Source organism: Ceratotherium simum, chromosome 21, assembly GCF_057802395.1.
Source record: "Ceratotherium simum simum isolate JZ-2026a chromosome 21, ASM5780239v1, whole genome shotgun sequence".
Lineage (NCBI taxonomy): Eukaryota > Metazoa > Chordata > Mammalia > Perissodactyla > Rhinocerotidae > Ceratotherium > Ceratotherium simum.
The window spans coordinates 50,268,560-50,293,284 of NC_141920.1; the positions used below are offsets into that span (position 1 = coordinate 50,268,560).

Here is a 24,725-nt window from a genome sequence, read left to right on the forward strand (position 1 = left end):
CAAAGAACCGCTGTTTGGAAACTTTTATAAAGGAAGCGGTTGACTTTGTAGCCGATAAATGTAGAGGTGAGGAGCTTCTGGTCAAAATGATTCAGCAAGAAACCAGCCCGCCTCCCCCGCGAGCCCAGGGCCGCCAGCCCCCGCCGGCCGGCGGTAGGAGGGCGGGGCCCCAGCACTGCGCCCGGGGCGCAGCCCCGCGCCCTGCAGGCCGGCCCCAGCGCAGACCTGCCTCGCGCAGCCATGCGGCCGGCCAGGGCGCTGCTCGCCCTCTGCGGCCTGGTCTGGAGCAGCACGGGAGGCCCTTCCCGAGGTAAGAGTGTCCCCTCGCGCCCCCGCCCGGACTGGGGCCCCGGCGGCCCCGGGCGCTGTCCCGAGACTGGCCGACGCCGGGAGCCAGGAGCCTGGAGCCTCCTCCCCGCCGGAGCGCAGGCCATCCCCGACCCGCCGGCCATCCCCGACCCGCCGGCTCCAGGGGGTCCTCGTCCTGCTTCGGCTGCCTGCGGGGAGCAGGGGTGGGGGTCTGGGGACCGCGTGGGGACGAGGGAAACGTGTTCTGTCCCCTGCCACTCCCGGTTCTGCACAGCGACCTGAGAACAGCCCCCCTGAGGGAGGCCCCCAGGGTCTCTCCGCAGGGACCCAGCGCAGGGAGATGATGGTTAGGCTGCTTCTATCTGAGGGCTCGTTCCTCTTGCCTCAGGCTGCTGTCCTGTGCCTTGGCTCCAGGGACCCTAAGGATTAGACACTTTCTTCCTTCCTGCCAGGCCAGCGCTGGCAGGGAAGGCAAGGAAGGGAGATGCTGTCTGTGCGCTGGGAAGCTGAGGCACAGTGAAGTTAGGTGACTTGCCCATGTCACACAGCCAGTGAGCACCTGCTCCCCACACGTGGCCGCTGATGCCCTCCCAGCACCAGAAGCATCCGCCACGGATGCTGGTGGAGACTGGGAGGACCCCTTCCCCACCTCGTTCAACCAACGAGGAAGCTGGTGCCAGAGGGCTGAAGTGACCTGCTCAAGTCACAGCCCACTGCCCAGCAAGTGGGGACAGTGCAGGTGGCTGGTTTCTGCCCTCCTCCCTCATGGGAAGGGGGCTGGAGCCTGGTCACAGGTGACCAGGTGGAAGGTGTTCAAGCATGACCAGTGGCAAGGGGACAGCTCCAGCTTTTCGGTCGTGGAGGGGGTCACACCCTCTTGTGGTGACATTGCCTCAGGTCCCGGGACCAGCTCGAGTGGGTGCTGCTCAGGGGCCATGGGGCAGGACACCCTGCCTCCTTCCTCTGCCTGAGCATCGTTCTTAGCTCACAGCGGGCAGCCCCGACCCCTCTTGCCAGCCTCATAAGGCCCTCTCCTCCTGGCCCTGTCCTGATGGGACACCACTGTTTTCCTGTGCCCCTCCCTTAGTGCTCGTCTGAGGGGACAAGCCAGGGGAAGAAGCTGGGTATTCCAACCAGAGAAGCGCACTCCTTCTCAAAACCTCCGTGAGGGGTCTGCTGGGGGGATGTGGAGACAGCATCCCAGCCGTGCTGGGATGTAATCATTTGTACTTACTGTCAGTTGTGTTCCTAAGTTCCTTCTGCCTGCCTCAGTTTCCTCACCGAGCAAAGCTGGGACAGTACGGGATTGTGTGCCCTCGAAAGGAGGTGCTTACTTGAACCCCCAGAACACAGCTGGGTGGGTGTGGCCCCATAGAATTAATGGCAACAACCGAGTCACTGAGTTTTGGTGTTGTGTGAGAGGGGCGCAGGGCGACATCTCCAGGTGAGCAGACAGTGCACACCAGCACCTCTGGGCTTGTCATTCACTGCCCACCACCCCGGTCCTGAGGCACGGCCCTCTAGACGGTGAGCTCCAGGAGCCGGCCGACAGGCCCTCCCCCAGAGTCCCAGCACCTGCCCACGACAAGGGCTCCATGACTCTGGCGCTGCTTGGGGAAGGGCAAGTGCCGCTCCCCAGGGGAAGGCGCACCCAGCTGACGTGCGGAGGGGCACCAGCAGGGACCGGCAGTGTTTGGCTCTTGGGCACCCTGGCTCCCGTCTAGGGGATGGTTTCACAAGCTGGGGTTTCCTCCGCCTCCCTCCACATCTAGAACACTCCTGAAAGAGGAAGGTGGCAGGAACCCCAGCCTCCCCTGAGCACCCCCTTTCTCTTCCATATGCAGGAATTCCCCAGCAGGGCAGCTCATGGGGTGGGGCCCCTGTGGGGTGGGGCAGGTTGGAGGGGGCAGGGGCCCTTTCTAGAGGGCCTGGCTTCAATCTGTGGACTGACAGCCAGTGTCCTAGGTTCTAGTGCCCTCCTATGGGACATGCACAGGACAGCGTGCCATAGTTTTTCAGAAAAGTAAATTAAGGGATGTTTACCAAAAACACTTGCTACTGGATTATTTTACCAACTGTTCTTTGTCAGTTGACTGTGAAGTCCTTGTCCCACACCTCTTATTCGACAGTTGCCTGTAGGCTCAGTGGTAAGTGGAGGGCAGATTATATTCTCTTTAATCTGCATAGAAACAGTTAACTGTTGCTGCAACTAACACTCTGGCTCCTACTGTGTCCCCAAGCCCTGGAGTCACCTGTTCAACTGCAGATGTGATTTAAACTCAGAGATGTTTTCATGAAGAGTCTAGCCGGTCTGTAAATGAAGTACTCCACTCATAGAGGACGTGGGTCAGAGCCCTCAGAGGTGGGCCGCAGAGCCCGGCACAGGAATCGGGGGACCAGTGTTACAGTTCTGAAGAAGGGGGTGTGGAGGTGGAGCAGGAACAGGACAGGATGTTAGAGTAGAAATCATTTGTGATTTAGATGGAAAACTTACATTTTTAAGGGAGAGATATCAAAATGTTTGCTTGAAGCTTTGCTTCCCATTCTGATCACCAGGGAGAGGCCGGTGACCCTAGACTTCTTTGAATCATGGAATGTTGAAGAGGACTAGGGGTGATTTTACAGAAGAGGATGGCCCAGAGAATCCATCGGTGCAGGGCTCGGAACAGCGGAGGAGCCCCCCCCACCCCCGGATCAGTCGTCCTGGTCCCTGCAGCTCCCTGCGGTGCTGTTCTCTGGCAGGGCGGGGAGATCTGCAGACTCCCTCCTGTAGCTGATTCCCCCTACATTTTCGGTCTTAGTGCCAGCTCTACCGGGCCTGTTGCCTGAGGACACCAATATGCACGAGCCCAGGGAGGGGTCTACACCCGCTGGAATTCAGCTGTCCTCCCTCCAATTCCTTCAGCATCTTGCATCTCCCCTGTGCTGTCTCCTCTATGGTCACACCTGTGCGTCCAGGGGGCGGCACCTCCATCGCAGGCAGGTTGTACCCTGCTCAGTGCCTGGCTCAGCACCGCTGTCATCCTAAATTCCCTCCAAGTCCACTGACCTCCCAATCTCTTGCCATCAGAGTCATTTTTTTCAAGACCAGCTAAAGAGCTGTTTCTTCCCTAAGAGCAGTAGAGGGGTCCTTTGTGGAGAGTCCCGCCTCCAGGGCTGGTCCAGCAGCGTCTGCACTGGGGAGCGAATTCCTGCGTCTTCTCTCCTTCCTCACAGAGCCATCCTGGCCACCCCTGTCGGGGTTTACCCACCTCCATCTTCTCTGTTCCCAGAGGGCTTCCCACTGGCGGTAGACATGGCTGTGTGTGGCTCACGTCCCTCCCCCCGGAGGGCTCAGCGCTGCATTTCCGGCCCTGGGGCCCTGATGTCTTCTCTGTGGGCTCTCCCGGGTAGGCCGGCCTGGGGCGGGCGGGGAGGGAGGGAGTCCCGCTCATTGGCAGTCCTTCACTCCTTTCTGAGCTGCCTGTCCTGTCCCCACCCCAGCACTGTTCCTGTGCAGAAGAGTTTTCTGTTTCTTCTCACACAGCCACTCCTCTACTGATTGCCTCTCTGTTCACGTCACCCAGGCCGTCACCATGCCACCACTCTGAGTCACGGGGCCCCCATTGGCCCCACACCCAGCCTCCCACTGAGTCCTGTCACTTCTGCCTCCACGCTCAGCTCTCTTGCCCCCTCACCTCGGTCGTCTCCGCTGCTTTCTAACTGGTCCCCCAGCCGCCCTCCCTCAGCTCTCTGTACGCACGTGCAGGCAGGTTAGAGTCACTCCTGGAACCTGCCCCGCTGAGTCCACGGGCCGCCTCCTCTTGTGGACTGTGCGCTCCCTTCCTCCTGTCTCTGAGTCATCTTAGCATTGCCCACAGCACCTACAAGAAACACTTCTCTAATGAGTAAACAAGAGCGTGATCTCTGGAATGAGTTCAACCTGAGTTTAAACCCGCCCTGCACTCCTTTGAGGCCTCAGTTTCCTCACCTGAAGGATGGGGACATGCACGCCCCTGCAGAAGAGTGAGAAGAAGGGGAAGCAGAGGGGCCTTCAGAGAACAGCTCGCACTCGCCTCGCCCCCAGACTTCAGCTGCGGGCACAAACCCCAGATCCTGGTGCCTGAGGACAGGGAGGCCCCACTGAGGGGTGGGAGGGGCTGGGCAGGGCCCCCTCCATGTGCTCAGCGCTCTCGTCCCTGAAGGAGACCTGCCCCTTTGGGACGCTGATTTCCTCATGATCAGCCTTCCCTGTTGACTTCTCCTGAAGAACCATCCTAAAAATAGGTTTGACCTTTAAACTTGTTTAAAATTAGAAATGGAGCCTTCCTTGTTTGTTTAGATACCTGTGCTGATGAGGCTTTACTGAGGTGAAGCCTACATTTTAGGAAACATGTAGTTAAATAAAAGTAAACCAACTTCGATATTTTTCATAACCTTTTTGTAACTGTACCGAAATCGCTTAGGAACTGACCTCACATGTTTGGAAGCACATTCATTTGAGGTTCCCTGTAACCTAGTTTCACTTCATTTTTTTAATTCTGTTAAATTCAAGTGAAATTAAATTAATCTGTTTTTTTAAAAAAACAGTTAACAGTGGTTACCTATGCGATATTGACAAGGATTTCTAATGTTTTTGTTATACTATTCTGTATTTTACAAATTTCCTACCCAAAATAGGTAAGCTTATAATCAGTAAAAGCAATAAATGCAATTTATAACAAAGAAAAATAGCCATATTAATCCATGGGGTCGGGGAGGCGGTCCTCTAATCTCTAACAACAATACACTGAAGGCTCGATCTGTCCACAAAGGTGGCTTCTCTCTTAGCTGTTCAGACTACAGTGATGGGCAGAAACCAAGCTGTTTTCCAAAACATTTTTTGTTAAGACTGAAATCCACACTCAGCTTCCTGTCGTCAGTAAGGCCCGGTCCCCCCAAGTTAGCATCAGTACGCTTGGCACCAGGAGACCTCCCAGTGCCACCTGGGTCAGAGCCACCTGGGGAGTCTGGGGAAATGCAGATTCCAGGGCTAACCCAGCCCGACTAACCCGGCTGCTGGCGCTTTTCCTTATTTCCATCTTCAGAGACCTTGAGTGAAGGTTTCAGCCCAGCTTCTGTGGGGAGGTCATACGAGGGCTGGATTATTGCAAAGGAAATCCCAGAGGATGGTTGTGGGGACAAAGCTATGGGGAAAATGCAGACCAGCAGATGGCCTTACCTCTATGTTGGGAAGGGCCCCAGTGATGTGCTAGTTTCAGGGGGGACAGAGGGCCAGGTTCTTCAGGGTGCTAAAGCATAGGGAGCCTCACAAAGGAACCGTGAGCTTGGTCCTGACGTTTTTGCCTTCCAGCCCAGGGAACCAGCTGGGGAAGACCCGTTGGCCAGGTGGTCCTGCTTGGTCAGGCAGTGCCAGCCCTCCCCCGATGGTGGGACGCCCCTCAGGGTTGCAGAACTTAGCTGGACCCATGCCTCCTCAGTCCCCTCCCAGCACTCCTTCTGCTGCACTGCCCACAGGGGAGAGGAGACCGGCAGTGGGCTACGCGGTGCATGGGCCAGCCAGATGCCCCACTGTCCTGGCTTTCGCACTCGGGGCAGGGGGGTCAGATGTCCAGGTTCTAGGGAGGGCAGACCTCATGTGAGGGTGGAAATGGCCTCCTCTGGAACCCTGCTCTCTAAGCTGGTAAGATCTTACACCCTGGCAGGGCCTCTCATCTCACCCTGTTCTGTCACTCGTGTCACCCAGGCCCCTCCCCGAGAGACTGACCCCACCCTGGGACCATATGGACAGTCTGCTTCAGAGACCCTGCACCCATCTATAAAGCTGTCACCTCTCTCCTCCCAAGGCTGCAGCCCCCCAGGGCTCTAAGGCGCAGCCCTTACCAGCAGGCCAGAGCAGGCACATAGCGCCATCCTGCTGGGGGCAAATCCTCCCGCAGTTCAGGCTTCCTGTGCCCACCCTAGCTAGCCCACCCGCCCTGATTGCCAGCCCCTAATTCCTCTCAGCTCCCTTCTGTCAGTCCTCGTGAACAGGGGATTGCTTGTCCCCAGTGGGACATTCCATGGGAATAACACTTCTGTTAAAGCCGTGCGCCCTGTCAGTTCGTGCTGCTGTTTTCCTGCCTACCACTCACATTTCTTCACAACCCAGGGAGCCAGCTGGGTCTCAGTCCCTGAAAGCTGGAATCCCTTGCCACCGTTATCTTCCCAGACAGTACGTGTCTACAACCCAAACACACCTGGATCTCCAGGCTCAGCAGAGGCTGCCAGTGAGGAGGGGGAGGGGACAGGGATCTCCTTGCTGTCCGTTCTCTAAGCCTGGAAGCCTGTCTGGTTAGTGCCACTGCTGCCCACAGGCTCCGGGTTTCCACGACCTGCTGCTGTGGCACCTCCACAGATGAGCTAAACCCGGCCTCCCTGACTGAACGCAGAGGCCTGTGCCACAGCTGCTCCCCCGCGTCATGGCCACGGGAAGCAGAGCAGTTCTCCAGGGCAGTGCAGTCCAGTGGGACCCTCTGCAAGGATGCAACATCCCTCTCTACACCAGACAGGGCCACGTGCCACTGAGGAGCTGAACCTTACCTTCCATTTAACTTATGTAATAAAACAGCAGACTTGGCCGGTGCCTGCCTTGTGGGACAGCTCAGCTCTGGATCATCTCTGGCACACCAATATTTCAGGAGAATCTAGGGGAAATTCTTAGTAAAGAGAAGCAGCTTACAAATCCAAAAACGCTCTTCCCCATTCTCTTTGTCTCCTCAATTTATTTAGATTTTTCCCCAAAGCTTTAAACTTTTTGTTATTTGAATATACAGGTAGTCCATGGCCATTGTAGAAAAATTGAGAAACATGGAGAATCCTAAAGTCCAGTCACTCACGAGCCATCAACCAGAAAAGGCTGCCATAGTTGTTGCTACACAGAGTCTGTGGGGCTTTTGGTATCCTATTTTCTTTATAATAAAATCCAAAGTTCATAACTTGAATTAGCAAACACCCACGCAAGGCCCGGCCTCACTCTCGGCACTCTGGTCCCCTGAGGCTTCGGACGCCACTGCTTGCTCTCAGACCCCGTCAGGATCTGCGCAGATGGCACAGCCTGACCCTCGTTCCCGCAGACAGACCCCGACGGTTCCTGTCCCGCCTCTCCTGCTGCTCTGATGTTTCTCTTGCCTGTTTCCATGTGGAACGTGAGCTCCAGGCCGCGGGAGCCTCTGCGTCCCTGAGCCTGCAGGACAAGGACAAGGACTCAGACGGGGCCCGGCACGCGCCTGTGAGCGAGCTGGACGATGGGGTGAGGTCCAGGGCTTCTTCAGGGAGGGGTCTCGGGTCTGCCCGGGCTCTGCTTCTGTGGAGCTGGGAGTGGATGACATGGAGAGCAGAGGAGAGGTATGGGGTTCCTGTTCTGCCCGGCTCTGTCGGATGCTGGGTGACATGACTGTTGGGAGAGAATCCCTCATGTTGCTTCCGCCATCTTTTATCCAAATTGGGGCCTCCTTGGAGCAGGAAGAGCATGGAAGGATGGAAGAAATCCAGCCATCTGTCCCTCCTCCACTGAGTGCCCACTCTGTAGTGGAGCTGTGTGGGATGAAGTCGCCCAGGCCTGGCCCCCATCCACAGACTTGTACCCCAAACAGCATGGCAGGAGGCAGCACATGCAGGGCACCAGGTGCTATGGCGCTGCTGGGGAGCAGGGTCGTCAGGGAGCGGGGGCCCTCAGGGAGCGGGGGTCCTCTGGGAGCAGGGGCCCTCGGGGAGTGGAGGCCCTGGGGGAGCAGGGTTCTCTGGAAGTGGGGGCCCCTCTGGGTGGGCTGCCCTGGAACTGAGGTGGAGGATGGCAGCAGCCTCCTTAGAAGTGAGAAGGCAGGACGGGCCTTTGGGCACTTCCTCATGGTCCACTTCTTGGGGACAAAGCTGAGTCGTCGGGGCCAGATGGCAGCCTTGAAGGCCAGCTGCGGCGACCTCTCCTAATACCTTGAGGCTGCATCTTGTCCAGAGGCTCCACCACCTGGGGATGTGTTCAGGTTTTCTTTAACACATGTTGGAAATAACCCTGGGTCCTGAAAGGGGCTGTGTGAGCAGGGACAGGGGGACGGGGACTACATCTTATCCATCATTGTAGCACCCACTGCACATGGTCCTCAGCTCTACGTATGTGTAACCATGGGTATGCACAGCAAATGCACTGTTGGGGTGAGGGGTGGACAGGCAGGGGTGGGTGGGCAGGAGGCCACATTGGGAGCAGGGAGGAAAACTGCACCAAGGCATGAGGTGTGACTCCTGGACCGAGGGCCCTGCTAACAGCATTGTTCTTGTCTGGTTCTGTGTTTCTCTCTCAGATTTTTGTTCCCAGATCCTTAACTCAGATGTGAAGCCAGGATTTCCCAAAACAATCAAGACCAATGATGCAGGAGTCCTCAAAGCGGCCAGACACAGTGTTGAAAGGTTCAACAACTGCACAGACGACATCTTCCTCTTCAAGGAGTCCCACATCAGCAGAGCCCTGGTCCAGGTGAGGGTCTGGCTTCTGCCTCCTGCGTCTGGGGGACACCCCTAGGACGCCAGGCTGTAGCGCCTCCTATCTTACCAGGGCCCACCTGTCTAGTGCCCGGACCATCCAGAACACAGACCCGGGCCAGGAGGCTGACAGCAGCAGCCACAAATAGCCTGTGAGCAGCCAAAACCAGTGTCACCCAGAGTGGAGCACAAAGGCCCGGAGCCTCTTACGTATACCACGCTTCTCCTGGGCAGAGCCACCAGGCCAGTGGCCCACAGCACAACAGGACTGGGACCGAGGAGGGCAGGAGCTGAACAGGCTACTGTAGGTGGGGGCTGAAGGCCGCAGGGGAGGAGCCAAACTGAGGAAGGTGTGAACCCTGGAGCTGGGCCCGGTCCCTCAGAGCTGCCTGCTCTGCCCCGCCCCCGCCTGCACCACAGCCCCACAGGACTTCTTGCCATTCTCCACCCCGCCTGCCGTGTTCTTGCCCTTTGCAGAGCTATGCCCAGGCTGCGCCCCCTCCCCAACACACAAACCCTCAGCCCGCCCAAATGTCACGCCTGTGAAGTTGCACACACTGGGAAGTCCACACCTCCTCAGTGACCTCTTACAGAGGGTGGCACTCTCCCTCCTAGGGGGACCCTAGGGGGCAGAGCAGGCCTTGTCACCTCTCTCCCCGACAACACAGGGTCAGTGCAGGCTATGGGATGCAGAGCAGTGAGGAGGTGGGATCAGGAGGTGGCTACCCGGCGGTCCCTGCCTTTTGCTAAACCCAGGGATAGCGTGCAGCCATTCAACAGCAAGTGTCACATTCATTGCTGTGGAGGCTGGCTTGGGACAGGACCCACACACTCGCGTGGATATGCAGTGGAGCACGGAAGGAGAGGCTGCAGTGGCTAACGGTGTTGACATGTTCGAAAGGTTACCCCCCCCCCGTCACAGGATTACAGGCGATGTTTATAATCTTTATGCTTTTTGGCAATTGCAAACTATTTAAGAGCAGTATGTTTTTACACTTAGAAGAGCATGTTGTAGAAAGGCAGTCTTGTGTGGGATGGGCTTTATAAGGCTTTCCACGGAAAGAGCCAAAGTGTCATCACCTCAAGGGCTCAGCCCCAAGGACCATGGGGTCTCTGCTCGCAGGCTCTCCCCCTCCTGCAGGAGGGCTGCAAGGATGAGATGCTCTGTGCCCGACCGAGGCACAAGGGCTTTGTGAGGGAGGACGGGAAGTTGACCCTCAGTGATGTTGGGAACGACTTTATTTCACTTAGTACTTGGTGGGACTGAGACTAAAAACTGAGGAATTTTTCTCCAACTCCTCTGAGACCACAAATGAGGAGAATGACCTAGGTTGGTCCCATGTTCAAGTGGAGAAGGGCTATTTTGAAACTGAAAACAAAAACAAACCCACCGTTGCCACCCAGGGCAGGGCTAGCAGTCAGCACAGACCGAGGGTGGTGGTTAGGGCACGGGGGCGGGGGTGGGGTGGCGGTAGGACTTCATCTTTGGCTGGGGGCCGGGCAACCCCAGTCTGATGTGCCCCCTGATGGAGAGTTCTGGGCAGGAAGGAGACATCCTAGGACAAGACACAAAGCCCACCTCTCGTCCAGAGGTATGTTCTTGCCATTCTCCACCCCGCCTGCCGTGTTCTTGCCCTTTGCAGAGCTATGCCCAGGCTGCGCCCCCTCCCCAACACACAAACCCTCAGCCCGCCCAAATGTCACGCCAGCCTCCACAGAGAGCTGGCACACGAACAGAGAGCTGGCACGTGAGCAGGAATGAGAAGATGAGTGAATAAGGAAGGGACAGGGAGGGGTCTGGGCTCCAAGTGGTGGCTTCCTTCCCAGAGCTCTTCTGGTAAGTTCTAGATATTCCCTCCACACCGCTCACTCCCTTTTTAGGGGCACAGCTGGGCATCTTTACCACCTGTCTTCATGCTGCCTCCTGCTGCTGGAGGATCTGCCCTTCCCTTCCGTGCTGGACCAAATAACCCCTGTTGGGCCCGCTGTTCTCTGTAGATAGTGACAGGCCTGAGGTACATGCTCGACGTGGAAATTGGCAGAACCACCTGCAAGAAAACCAAGCACCCTAGTCTGGACAACTGCGACTTCCAAACCAACGGCACCTTAAAGCGGGTAAACAAAGGGGTCTGTCTTCCTCAGACCCGCTCGCTGCCATCCCGGCCCCACCCCTCCAGGCCTTTGGGAAGAACCCATTGGTCACTTCTCCGCCAGTTCCCCTCTCACTGCTGAGGAGACCGGGACTCCCAGCCCGGTGCAGTGCCCACAGACCCGGGAGAACAGAGGGCAGACTCCCAGAGAACGCTGCCAACAACCCACCCTGCCCCCTCGCTCCAAGAGGCACATGTCCAGGCGATAAATGCTGTGGGTTTGGGGTGGGGGAGGTTCGAGCCAACAAAGAGCTTATATATATAAGAAATCGTGTATATATGTATATAAGAAATTAAATATATATACACACGTACACATACATGGAGAGCAAATGTGACAAATTTAATCATAAATATAGGTGAAAAGTATATATTCTTGAATTATTCTTTCAGCTTTCCTGTAGGTTTGAAAAAACGCGGGGCAGGGAGAGAACTCCTCAGTAAAGAAAATGCACACGTACACATATGCACACATGTGCATACACGCACACACTGCCCCACAGGTAGCAGCACGGGCCACTGGCCTCTGCAGGGTACATCAGGAGGGCGGCCCCTGTGACAGGCAGGGCAGTTCTCAGGTGCCCCTCTTTGTTTCAGACTCTGAGCTGCTACTCTGAAGTCTGGGTCATCCCTTGGCTCCAGAGGTTCGAGGTGCCTGTTCTCCTTTGTCACTGACTTCCTCTCAGCAAGACTGCAGCTGGGATGATCACGCATCACCTGTGCTCTTTATTGCCCTCAGTCCCAGCTCCGTTCCCGGCTGTCACAGACCCTCTGGGCCTTCGGAAATAGTATCTCATGAGTGAGCAGAATGGAAGTGCCCGTGGGTTCATGGCAGAATAGCTGGGACAGAAGCCACCGCCCCGTGACTAGATTAAATAGATTGCATTTTCTTCTAAACTTAATGAATTTTACTGATGCTGTGCACCTGATTCAGGGTCTAAACATATGGGACTGAGTCCTCCAACGGGAATTATTCGGGTTCTTGACCCCTGAGGGAGCCCCCTCCCACTCGATTACCCTGTGGTCTCAAGCTTGCTGATGAAAGCCCAGAGATCCATCCTCACGTCTGAGTAATCATTACAGCACTGGGCGGGGGACACGTCTGCTATTGAGCATCTTGACCTTTCGTGGATGAATAAAGTTATGAATAAATGTGAACAAAGAACTGACCATCTCAAAGCAATGGCTGTTGCTCTACCTATTAAAGGGAGAGTCAGGAAGGTGAGGTGAACACTGTGAGGAGTCTCCCTCACTGAGTGGTCTGACTAGTCTCAGTTACTTCCATAAAGCCCTCGGAAGCTTTTCCAGCCGTTAGCTGCTACCTAAAATGGATCCAAGACCAAGGCAGCCGGAAACAGGCCAGCCTGTATCCACATCCTGAACCGGCAGAGCCAGCAGCATCCCACCTCAGAGGGCACTCACCCACCAGCTGGGCTTTCTTCTGATTGGTGGCCATCCACCCAAGTTCTCTCTGCTGCCTTTGAGGACCCAAGTTCTCTCTGCTGCCTTTGAGGCTAAACATATGTATAGTTGGGACAGATGGGGTGGGACGGTGCTGGGACCACCCCTCCAGACCCAGCCAGGAGAGGGAGCCTGCCCCAAAAATCCATCCAAGAGAGGGAGCACCCCCCACAGACCCATCCAAGAGAGGGAGCACCCCCCACAGCCCCACCCAGGAGAGGGAGAACCCCTCATAAGCCCACTCAGGAAAGGGAGCATCCTTCCACAGACCCACCCAGGAGAGGGAGCATCCTCCCACAGACCCACCCAGGAGAGGGAGCATCCTCCTACAGATCCACCCAGGAGAGGGAGAACCCCCACAGACCCACCCAGGAGAGGGAACATCCTCCCACAGACCCACCCAGGAGAGGGAGCACCCCCTCCCACAGACCTGTCCAGGAGAGGGAGAACCCCCCACAGACCCACCCAGGAGAAGGAGAACCTCCCCGTAGCCCCACCTACGAAAGAAAAACAAGGTTAAGGATGGACATGCTGTGCTGGGAACCCTGGGGAAGGAGGAGACTGCTGAGCTAGAAGGTCCCTGGAGAAGACAGAGTTTGCACTTGTTTGGAAGCAGTGCAAGGCTGAACCACAGAGGAGAAGCCCAGGAGCTTCCCTCAGAGGAGAGAAGAGCCCAGATACCCTGTGCCGGTAAGACCAGTGCGAATGCAAGGGCCACTCACTTGGGACTTTGTCCTCTCCAGTCCCTCTTCAGACTACGGATCAGTACAACATACGTTGTCGCCTTTAGAAAATATGGACTTGATAATTCATAGGAAACAGAAAATCTGCATTAAATATGTATGGCAATTGAGCACACTGTAGTAAACATAATCAATGTGAACAACCAAAATGAATTACCTTTGGCATCCTTCAGTGATGAGAGTAACTGTAATTCCAAATCCTCATTCATTTTTGCTGCCTTGACTTGCCTCCTTCAGGTCATTTAATTCAGTGACAGCGGTGGCAACCATGCCACAGACATTTAATTTATTCGCTGATTCTGAAAGCCCCTGAAAGCCATCCTTTCATGAAGATAAACGAGTTCACCTAGCGCTGTTGACCCCATACATTAACAAGATGGCAGGCACACCTGGAGTGACAGAGTCTCAGAGCCAGACAGGGCCTCAGACACAGCTGGATGGGGCCTACATGACCTATGCAAGATGATGCAGCAAGAGAAGAGGAAGCCCCCATGCTCTGAGCTCCCATCCACCCTCAATTACATTTAAATACGGACCAGAGCACATCAAAGTCAGGCTTCTCCAAAATACTTAGGCCTCCAGATGCATCCAGCCCACCTGGCCTCACAGGCGGAGGTCAGAAATGGAACGAATGCATTCCATTCATTCCATTCGTTGGGGAGGGCAGCCTCACAGCACCCCTACTCTGAGCTGCGTTTGAACTCCCCCTTTGCCCAGCCAGGAGCCAGGGCTAACCTTCCCTCCAGAAGGGAGGGAGGAGGAAGCCTCAAATCCTAATCTCAAAACTCGCAGGTTTGAACATCAACCTATACCCACAATTTTCAGATCATTTGAAGCCAGGTATTTATCCTTTCCGTTAAAGTAAACAAAGAGAAATCTTATAACTAAGGCAAACTAGCCACTGCAGAAGCCAGTTGGCCGTGTGGCCCCCAACCTCAGGCTTCTGCAAACTTTCTTTACGTGGGGCCCTCAGGGCATGACCTCCAGGTGACAGGAGCTCTACTTTTTAATAGTCCACTGTTTTATTATTCCTAGTCTGTTTTATGGATTATCCCTCACAGAAAAAAAGGCTCGTCCTCAACTCACTCAAACCAGCTACGGTGACACCAGGAGGAAAGGGGCCGGGTGGCAAGCCAGTGTGAGGCTACCCTAATTTCTGGAAGCCTGCAGCGGGCGTACCTTTGCCTTCTGCAGAGACGTATCTACCAACCAAACTACCGTGGACATTTGTTCCAGCTGACCGAAGAGCAGGCCCACAGGCACTGTGCTAACTTGACTGTGCCAAATCCATTAGCTTGTCTCATCATGACTTCGACCACTGTGAAAGATGGTTCTCTCCACACTCAGTACACTAAAGCCCACCTGAGAAGGAAGTGCCAGAGAGCCACGCAGTAGACTCAAATGAAAGAAACAAAACACCCACATGGAGATGGCGTAACTTACCGCAGGTAACAAATGTCAACCAGTGATGACTTGAAGTCCTGTATTGCCAACCCAATTTTACCTGTTTTGTTTTGTTTTTTCTCCCCAAAGCCCCAGCACATGGTTGTATATCCTAGTTGTAAATCCTTTTACTTCTTCTATGTGAGCCACCACCACAGCATGGCAACTGGCAGACAGGTGGTGTGGTTCCACGAGCGGGGAACGAACCTGGGCCGTTGAAACAGTGAGCACGCCAAACTTTAACCAGTAGGCCATCAGGGCTGGCTCGCAATTTTATCTGTTTTTTAAAAAAAACTATCAGCTTTACTCATACTAGAGCGAATGATTCTGACAGAGGGAAGCTGTGCCATCATCTAATGTCATTGTCACTGAGAAAATGTAAAGTTAAGTACCCAGGATTCTAAGACATACCAGAATTATGACCAAAAAGAAGAAACACTTTTGTTCAAGATCTCCAACTGACCAAAACCAGCCAAAATTCTAACAGACAGCCCTGCCCGAGTGTTTAGAGCTTTTCCCCGGCCTCCCCCTCCACACCTCCTCACCAGCGGTACACAGACTCTCAGGGATCAGCTCCACTGCCCGCTGCTCCTGACGTCTGCCCAGCCTAGCCCCTTTAGGCTGCTGGTGGGCCCAGGCTGTGATGAATGTCCCACCTGCCCACAGGGGCCCTTGTGAAGCTGTAAACTACACTGATGCCCGGGCTGCTCCAGACACCCGGGCATCCCAGAGGACTCGGATGTGCAGCCAAGGTCTGACCCCTGGACTGGGCAGTGGCCATCACAGATCCCGGTCCTGGGAATGCCACCCTGCCTCCTCCTCATGTCCCAGCTTCCCCAGCAGATTCTGCAGTCACAGCATGGGTGCTGGATCAGCTGTGACTCTGGGCACATCACTCCCCTCCCCCAGCCTCAGTTCCCATCTGTAAAACAAGGCCATATGTCCTTGCATCATTACAAGGTTGGTGTACATGAAAACACTTTCAAAACTAAAGACCTCTCTGCAAGTGTATGTTGATGATAAAAATCTCAAAATGGGACCTCTGTCCTATAAAGGGCAAAGACTGAATTCTGATGGAGTTCTTGTAATAGATAATAAAGAAGCACAAATGAATGAATCACTTGATTTAATTTCAAAAGCACGTTAGTAATTCACATTAGAGCAAATCTGTTTTATGTCTACAACAAAAGCATATCACATATTTAAACCTAATGAGGCTATATTTTGTACCTCACCATGGCAAATTACCAGATAAAACACAGGAAATGACACTTTGAGACAGAAAATCAACATCTGAGTCAAAATCAAGACTCCTTTGCTGAAAACTGTGAAAAGCAATTTACCAGCTTCTTTGTATCGGCAAAAATTAAGCACTAAAAGCAAAGCCTTCTGTTCTCAATCAAGAAGTCAACTTATATAGGCTCAGCACATTTAAATTGTTTTTTATGGCAGAATGATCAGGTTTTACCTTATATTCCTGTATACTCGATATATGGGGCACACCATTATCTGTTAAAAAGTATTTAATAATCACCACGCAATTTCTTTCCTACCAAGTTATCGAAACAATACGAAGTTGTTCGTCTGACACAACGTGGGTCACGTCTACCAAACGGAAGCCCATGTGACTGTCTTACGACTGCTGCACACAAAGCCAGCCCTGAGCAACCACCAGATCTGACTCCTCCCCTAAAATGAGGCTGGACCAGCACATCTGCCGCTGGGAAAGGGAGCAAAGGGGTTGCTGCCAGCCAGCCAGTGAAACAAGTCACAAATGGTTCAGATTTTACCAAGGCTGTCAAACCTCTTCGAATTTTAATATCATTACCTGTTTAAAATATTGTGTTTGTCAGATTATTAAAAACAATTCCAGACACAATCTCTTGTGCATTCTCATAAACACCCAGGAAAGAGAGGAAGAGATATTAGCCCCATTTCGTAGGCTGGAAAACAGGAGAGCAGTGTGTATCACCTTGCCCAAGAATGCATCAACACCGGGAGGCACGCCAGAGGCAGCGGCCTGGAAGAGGTCCTGAGCAAATCAGAGGGACTGCTCGTCCCTAAAACAAGACCTAAACAAAAACAATCCGTGTGTCAACACTCGACAGAATCAAATTTCAGTCACTGTTAAAATAATTATATTAAAGTAGAGCAGAAACTCCCAGGCAACACCATCAAAAAAGGTTAATCAGCAGAAAAATCAATTTAATCATTATTATTACACGGGTCTCCCTGATAAAATCAGGACCAGTGTGCAGACATATTTCTCAGGATATACAGCAACTTCAGGCTTGTGACAGTCAAGCAAAGATGACATTAACGTGAACTATTCACGTCTGTGGGTCTAGATGTGAGGAACCAAGGTGTGCAAAGAGGACTTCCCTAAATTCACCCCTGCGGTGCCCAGCCATTGGATCCGTCAATGCATGTGGTAGGTTGCTCACAGAGAGAAACCCAGTGAGTCCTCGGAATCAACATGCTTTTCCTACGCACTTACTGAGGTCCTTGCCTTTCAGTGTTGATGGGGACTCAGGAAAACCTTCTGGTAGGGAGGGAGGCTGGTAATGGGAGCTATGGAAGGGAGCGCCCATGGACCCAGGGCCCGTGTCCTGCACAGCTCTGGAGAACACAGTTCTGACGTCTTCACTGGCACAGCTGTGCCCACTGGCCTCAAGCACTTATGCACTGAGCTCTCCTTGTCCTTCCCACGTCCCTCCCCCAAAGAAAGGTTTTACTTCATTAAAATGAAGAGTAAAGACATGAAGCTGGCAGGACAGAGCCAACAGCAGAAACAAGATCCCCGGACAGCTCATCTACTGCTCTATCCCCAAATCCTGAGGCCTGTTAAAGTGTATGAAGTCTCCCAAGTCCTAGAGAATTACTGTACTTAGAAGGTTTTTTTAAAGAGAAAATGGCTTTACGTGGACTTATCTTCCCTACGGCAGATGTTATGCTTCCCTGTAAATGCAAAGTCAGACCCAGGTTGGAGGGGTGTCCTGCCAGGACCCACACACCTGCAAAGTTGCACCACAATTCCAGGACCAGCAGGGCAGATGAGCAGGGCTGTGTCCATGGCGCCTCCTGGACCAGGTGTGGTGCCCAGTGTGACGACTCTGGCACAGCTGCGGTTGGGGCTGCTACACAGACTGGAGGCTGAGTCTGCAGAGGAAAGGGGACCTGAAGGAGCCCAGGTACAGATGCCCGTCCTGCTCGTGCACTTCGCTGAGGTAGGTGACCACCTGCCCGTCGGGATCATGCAGGCTTCTCTGGAACGCCCCACTGTCGCTGAGTTCTAGGACGAGGCTGTACCGTGGCACAAACTTCATCACCGTCTCCTGACTAAACAGCTGGAAAGCAAGCACAGTGCAAGAAGAGTTTACCTTCTGACTGAGAGAATGACATGAGCAGATCTGACCTGTTAAAAACAAGACAACAGGCCCAAAATGGAGTCGCTTATGCTAAGCCCCACGACACCAAACCGAGACTTAACTTAATTACAGTTTCAGCTCTCCCAGAAATGGAATCTTAAACCAGTCAATCAGCAACTGCCTGATCTGCACCAGGTAGGTGATCTGCCTGACAGACCCCTGCCATCCCCTGAAGGAAAGGGACCTGCAGTCACCAACCCGCTTCTCTGCCTAGAATACCATCCTTGATCCTGCTCCTGTCTGCCTATAAAGTCTCTTGCCTTGTACAGCTTTGGAACTCCTTTCTGTCTGCTGGATTGGATGCTGTCCAATTCATGAATCATTGAACAAAGCCAATAAGCTCTTTGACATTTACTCAGTTCAATTTTATTTTTAACAGACCCCACAGTCCCTCACCACTTAGTAAGGGCCCAGCTCCTCCAGTGACAGGGAAGCCACATAAGGCAAAGCCAGGTTAAACCAGCTCCCGGCTCCCAGCACACAGGGCCTGCCCCACCGCAGGCCTCCCCACCCCCTGTGCAGACCATGCCAGGGAGCCTCCTGTCACTTGCATCCAAAGATGCAAGGCTAGCCCAGCACAAAGACAGCAGCTATCTAACAGTCCTCGTGGCAATGCCCCCCAGACCCGCAACACTGGCGCCTCTCTGGATGACCTGGCTGACCACAGAGAAGCACAAATCACAATCGAGGAAGACACAGCACATCAAGGCCTAGAGTGACGTCAAGCCCAGAATGCCAGGTTAAAACTCGTACAGCCTAACTAGAATAAAACCAGTACAGCCTAACTAGAATAAATGCCACGCCCTCTGATTAGGTTTCAAATATTTCAAATGTGCAAGGTACAAATGATGGAGATTTGAGAGTGGTTCACATTAAGGAAAAAATACCCGGGCAGGTTAAATGAACGTGTCCCTGCCCCATGAGACAAGGCAGCTCTCCGTGAAGCAGCTAGAAAGGGAGGGAACACCTCCATGCTGAGCAGCGCACCCTCCAGGAGCCCCTGGCTCAGCTAGGCAAGGGGCACACAGGGCTAGTGAAGGGTTTTAAGCAGAGAACCCACATCGTGAGATACACAATTTCCAGCAGAGCAGAAAGACTCCAGGCTGGAAATGATGACAAAGTATGCCACTGCATAAGACCAATGAGTGAAAATTAACAGGCAGATTTCTACCTTTTACTGTAAGAGAAAATAACCAAACAATTCCAAATGTTCAATGAATAATGTCTCCTAGTCATTGGAAATGACCAAATGAAAAATTTGACTGTGTTCAAGAAGGTTTTACAGTGATGTATCAAAGTTGCATTATAGCTCAAAATATTCCATAAGGCTTCCCACGACCCATGAAATGCCACCTCCCTTCAGTCCTAGGTCCTCCCTCTCTGCTTTATCTGATCCCTAAGAGATCTCATCCCCTCTCAGTTTTAGTCACTTTCCCAGAAAGCTCTCAAATCTCCCCCTCAATTTCCAACCCCAGTGCTAAATTCCTCACTGCCTGGGACCCATCTCCACCCAGGGTTTCTAACAGCCCTTCAAATCCAAGACTCCCCAGCTCAGGAGAAAGGGCCCGACACCAGCTACTGATGCCAGGAACCCGGCCCTCACGTTTGACTCCTGTCTGTCTAAGGCCTGCAAGCCAAGTACCACAGGGTCTTGTCATCTGCTGTGTATATACCACCCCCACCCTGGGCTCTGCCCCACCCCCTCTCCTGGCTGCTGCAGCCACCTCCACACCAGGTCCCCACACCAGTGGAGCCTGCTACAGAAAGCTTTCCACACAGCAGCCGCAGGTACCTTCTCAGAACATTCTCTGTACTACATCACTCCCCTCCCAACAATTCAATCAAGAAGCAGCTTGTGGGCTGAGCAGGGTAGGTGCGTGCAGAGGGTGGGGGAACCCCAGTGGCCCAGACCAGGGAGTCAGTCTGAGCCCACACTGGGGGAAGGGAGCAGGCAGCGGCACGGAGTAGGGTGTCAGAGTCCAAGGGCAAGATGGTGTCCCCGCAGTGGGCAGCCTGGCATGGGCTGTGAGAGCCCAAGAAGGGTGTGACAGTGTCCCCGGAGTGGGCGGCCTGGCACGGGCTGTGAGAGCCCAAGCAGGGCGAGGAGACTGTTTACCTGGGGAACAGCTTGGTGTAGGTATCAGAGCCCTTAGGGGGAAAGGCAGGCCCCTGCATGTGGAAGGAAGAAGGCGGCCCAGTGTGGGGTGCTAGAGCCCTAGCAGGGGCCATGTGACAGGGGACAATGGCTACACATTGGTGACACTTAAGCAATCTGATCAAATAGGTGTGAAGGATAATGGGATCCAGGTTTCTCGCTATTAGAGAAGGAAGTACCATATTTGTAAGGGGAAGAAAACTAGAATAAATCCTGTGGTCTGGGACTGGAAGGAGAGATACCAGCATTACTTTAAATAAACAGATGACAGATAGATAAATGTAGCTGCAAACATGTGTATGTATGTTGTATTCATGTATATATGAATGAATACAAATGCATATATTCCCCGGCTTTGTCCATTGAGGGGGCCTGGGAGCAGCGACACCCCAAAAGCAATGAGCACACTTAGCACCAGATCTCCTCTAGAAGGAACCAGGGCTCCTTGGGGAAGTGGTTGATTCCAGAGCTGGGGCAGAGAAAATACAAGACGAGCCTGAATAATGTGTGGTGCCAGAAAGCCAGGAGTCACTCCAAGAATGATAGGGACTTGTCCGAAGGTCGAGGAGCCACACTGAAGGGGCTCCCACTGGCCACAGCTGGACAATTTGAGCATCAAGATAAATAATGATAGTAACAGATTATAACCCACTGAATAAAATAGGCAACCAAGATATCATACTGATATTTACTTAGTTAAAAAGTACCTCCCCACAAAATACTAATTAATTACAAATGGAAAAAGAGTGCCTTCACAGTGGAGAAGCCTGGCATTCACCACTAAATCAGATGGCCAATGCTGCCACCACCAGCACTGGACAAAGTTGACAGCATGCCCCTGCTGACAGGACGTACTGAGGACACTTCGCTTCCGTGGACTTCCTGCCAGAGACACACAACTGAATCTGACCATGAGAAACAGCAGACAACCCAAACCGAGGGGCACTCTGCAGCATAACCACCTGCAATCCTCAAAGAGATCAACACTGAGAGCTGCTCCAGACTGAAGGAGAACAGAGACGTGACAACCAAAGGCCATGCCTCACCCTGGGTGGAGTCCCCTGCATGAAGGACATCACTGAGGCAACTGGAGAAACCTGAAGGGGTCTGTGGATTGGACAGTCGCAATATATCCATGTAAATTTCCTGTTTTGAAGGGTGGTCATGAGGGAGAATGTCCTTGTTGTAAGAAAAGCACGCTAAAGCATCTGAGGGTGATTGGTTTTCAGGTCAGCAACTTGCAGATAGTTCAAGGAAACAAGTTCTTTGTACCCTTCTCGCTACTTTTCTAAGTCTGATATAGTCTCAAAACGAAAAAACAAAAAATCCTCAATAACTACGATCACATTTTGAATAACATCTAACCTCCTTTTCAGGTCTACAAGGCCTGTGGTCCTCTCCACGTTGCTCTCCAGCTGCCATCTCCCCGGCCACACAGAGATGCCCAGCTCTCTCCGCCCAGGGAACATGTCCCACTGTGCCAGCTCCTTCTCGAACTAACAGTCTCAGCTCTCTAATGACTCACTCATCCAGCGGTAATTTCTGGACGCCACTGTATGCCAGACACTGTCCTAGGTGCTGAGCACAAAGCAGGGAACTAAACAGAAAAATACCTGTCCTGATGGAGCACTTTCCACTGGCGGAGAGACAGACAACCATCACCTACAGATCACATCCCTGCTGTGGGAAAACTGACAGGTACAGAAATTGAACATACTGCACTCAGCTAAGGGCTTTATGTGCATATTCTCATTAAATGTTTTCAGCACCTAATGAAATGCTTTATTCTTCCCACTTGACAGATGGAGAAATCAAGGCAGAGAGACCACAGGTCATCTGCCCAGCGTCTCAGAGCTGGTCTGGCCTTCTTCAAAACCTCTCTCCTCACCCACCCTACCATTCTGCCTCCTCCTAGTCCCAGCGGGAACAGATGCTGGCTCTGGAGCCAACAAGACAAAGAGGAGGGATGTGTTATTTCTGAACGGATTAGGATTTTCCACAGTGACCCACTGAACTCAGAATAACGCTGAAGGCCGCAGGCCAGCCTGACTGAGTAGGTGTATGCAGGCCGCAGCAGGGCCCAGAACCATACAGAGTCAGTAATTGCTGCCTGGTACCTTCCAGGACCTTCAGTCACAAATATTTTAGTATTTATTCCAATATTTAATATCAGTTTCAAATATCTATTCAGCTCATGAAATGGAGCATGTTGGAAAAGAAGATTTCTGCATGACGGAAGCAAGTTACTCATTCACAGCGTAAAAGGTGTTGAGTTACACTCAGGGCGTTTCATGGAAGTCACTGGAAGATGGTAGCATGAGGGATGTTTAAAGGCTGTGTTGAAGGGTCTGTGGCTGGCCGTTGGTGAAGTGGGTGCTTTTTTTTAACGGAAAAGAGTGTGGTCTGCTGAGAGGTCAAAGGCAGAATCCCATGGAGAAGGGCGACTGACAGGAAGGTTCCCAGATGGCAGGAGGGAGCAGGAGGGATGGAGGCCAAGGTAAGTGGGCCTGTATGTGTGCCCACAGGAAGATGCGCCTGATAACCATTTGAGGAGGAGCACTGTCATCTGCTGGGGTGGTGGAAGGATAAGTCGCAGGGTCTCGAGAAGAGAGGAAAAGATCTGAAATAGCCATCACAGAGAGCGGAGAAGTGAAACTGACAGGCAGGGTAGAGGTCCCAAAATGTCATGATGATGAGGGTGACAATAAAAATACCCAGACAAGGAAACCAGAAGAAAAAAAAATCAAATGGTTCAAATGTTTAAATTTACATTTCAGGCTGAAGAATAAAATGCGTGTTAAAGAAGTCACTAAATGTACTAAATATTATAAGCAGAACTAGAATTTTTAGAGCTATAGAGGTCAAAACAGATCATAATTAGATGCATTTTCCTTTTGTTTTTTGGAATTATAGTTTTCATAGTTACCTTAAAAATCATTCTTTTAATACAGGGTCTCTCGGATAAGAAATCCAACATGGAAAACCCGGGGTTGGAGCGAATGGTCGCCATGCCGACCCAGTAGCCCCCAGAGCTGCTGGGCCGGATGTTGTCTGGGAATCCAGGCAGGTTCTCCACGAACAGGTCAGCCCCGCCCTTCATCAGGCCAGACACGTAGAATCTGAAAAATTCACCCAAGCAGGCGGTGAGCAGCAGCCCCTCTGTTTAAGGAAAACTTTAGCCAAGCATCAAATTGGTCTTGGTCCAACAAGTTTATGGAAACAATTGCGAATGTGTCCATCATGAACCAGGGCACAGAAGTTGTGGGGAGAGGGGCAGGCCAAGGCCAACCTAGCAGGGAAAGGGACCTGGAATGCACAGTCACCATTAAATCCAGGCTCTCCCAGGCCATGACGTTCAGGTAGGCGGAGAAATGGGAAAAGAAAACACAGCCTTGAATTTTACTTTATCATTACTACACAAAGTAGAAGGCGCCCTGCTGCATCTCCATGTCCATCACAGGCCAGGATGAGCTCTGGTAAACACTGACAGCTTGGCTGACACCAGACGCACCTTCTTATCCTCGCCATGGTCGTCTCCGCCACCAGGACGAAGTCCTCTGCAGGAGAGAGCTGCACGCCATTAGGGAACCGCAACCGGTCCAGTAAGACCTTCACCTCCTTGGTCTCGGTGTCGTACTCCAGCAGGCTGTGGGGCGCCAAGAGCAAAAGGTCACATGGGGACAGTCCATGGCCCCCCTCTGGGCCCTGGGGCAGGGGCCTGTGGAGGGGACTCAGCCTCACACTGGAGTGATAGGGCTCCTGGAGTCCTCTGCCCAGACCTGGCTCCAGGCTGGCCCCTGAGGGCCCTTCTCATCCAGAGCAGACCCAGGCATCCTTCAGAGAACCCCCCAGTCAGTTCTCTCACTGACCTAGGAGCCATCTCAGCACCAGGGAGGGCCACCATGTCTTCAGCCTCACAGGAGTCCCCCTTCAGACAGGTGATCTGAAACCCAGGCCTGCCTGTGAGGTGTCTCCCAGACCACCCAAATCACACCCTCAGACGGCTTGGCCTCTTTTCATTTCATTTCCTCAGAGAGAAATTGGGAACATCTTGCTCCGTTTGCCGCATGGCTTCTGTTTCCAGAAGCCATGAAGGTCTCATCTTAAAAGCTGAAATATTGTGCTCAGAAACACTCCAGTGGTTCCTAGAAGTAACAGCTCTGCTGAAGTCACCTGCCCGACTGACGACCTCACTGCGCACAGATCTGGAATGAACACTCACCGCCCATCATCCGTTCCCTCCATAACCAGAAGCAGATAATCTCGTCTTTGCCATTTGCTGCTAGAATCCGTAAAATAAATCTTCCTCCCATCCTGAGTTATTGTAAGATCATTCACAAAGGACATTTTCCTGCCCTCAATGGGTGTCTCAGAGGAAAGCAGCAGCCTCACTTCACCTGAGGTAGGTGGGGAGGGGGGAGACAGAGAGAGAAGGAAGGCAAGGAGGGAGAGACCTGTTTTCACTCTAAGAACTTGTACCTCAATAATTTCAAAACATTAATCAGCCTGACTGATTTAAAAAGAAAAACTAAAATGAGCTTCT

The 24,725-nt window shown here is 52.8% G+C and overlaps 2 protein-coding genes across 7 annotated transcripts in view; one reads left to right on the forward strand and one right to left on the reverse strand.

The window, feature by feature from the left end:
• Nucleotides 1–212: 212 nt before the first annotated feature.
• Nucleotides 213–16,694, forward strand: CST7 (cystatin F). Of its 5 annotated transcripts, XR_015555672.1 has the most exons (5): nucleotides 221–310; nucleotides 2,866–7,579; nucleotides 8,625–8,797; nucleotides 8,876–9,106; nucleotides 10,684–16,694. XR_015555672.1 is itself a non-coding variant. In XM_004441930.3 (4 exons), the coding sequence occupies exons 1-4, from the start codon at nucleotides 241–243 to the stop codon at nucleotides 11,625–11,627; spliced, it is 438 nt and encodes a 145-aa protein (XP_004441987.1). In that variant the 5' UTR covers nucleotides 213–240; the 3' UTR covers nucleotides 11,628–16,694. The 5 variants fall into 5 exon arrangements, 3 of the variants coding, with proteins under 3 accessions (XP_004441987.1, XP_087301836.1, XP_087301837.1); XM_004441930.3 differs by lacking the exons at nucleotides 2,866–7,579; nucleotides 8,876–9,106 and having other exon boundaries at nucleotides 213–310; nucleotides 10,801–10,917; nucleotides 11,550–16,694; XR_015555673.1 differs by lacking the exon at nucleotides 8,876–9,106.
• An 84-nt stretch (nucleotides 16,695–16,778) lies between these two features.
• The window catches only part of APMAP (adipocyte plasma membrane associated protein), a 31,550-nt gene continuing 23,603 nt past the window's right edge, over nucleotides 16,779–24,725 (reverse strand). For both annotated transcript variants that reach the window (XM_087445709.1, XM_014796402.2), the window contains exons 6-9: nucleotides 24,405–24,579; nucleotides 23,694–23,828; nucleotides 23,109–23,301; nucleotides 16,779–17,946 (exon numbers count right to left, since the gene is read on the reverse strand). In XM_087445709.1, coding sequence (XP_087301835.1) covers nucleotides 17,737–17,946; nucleotides 23,109–23,301; nucleotides 23,694–23,828; nucleotides 24,405–24,579 — 713 coding nt within the window. In that variant the 3' untranslated portion in view covers nucleotides 16,779–17,736. The remainder of the gene's footprint in view (nucleotides 17,947–23,108; nucleotides 23,302–23,693; nucleotides 23,829–24,404; nucleotides 24,580–24,725) is intronic.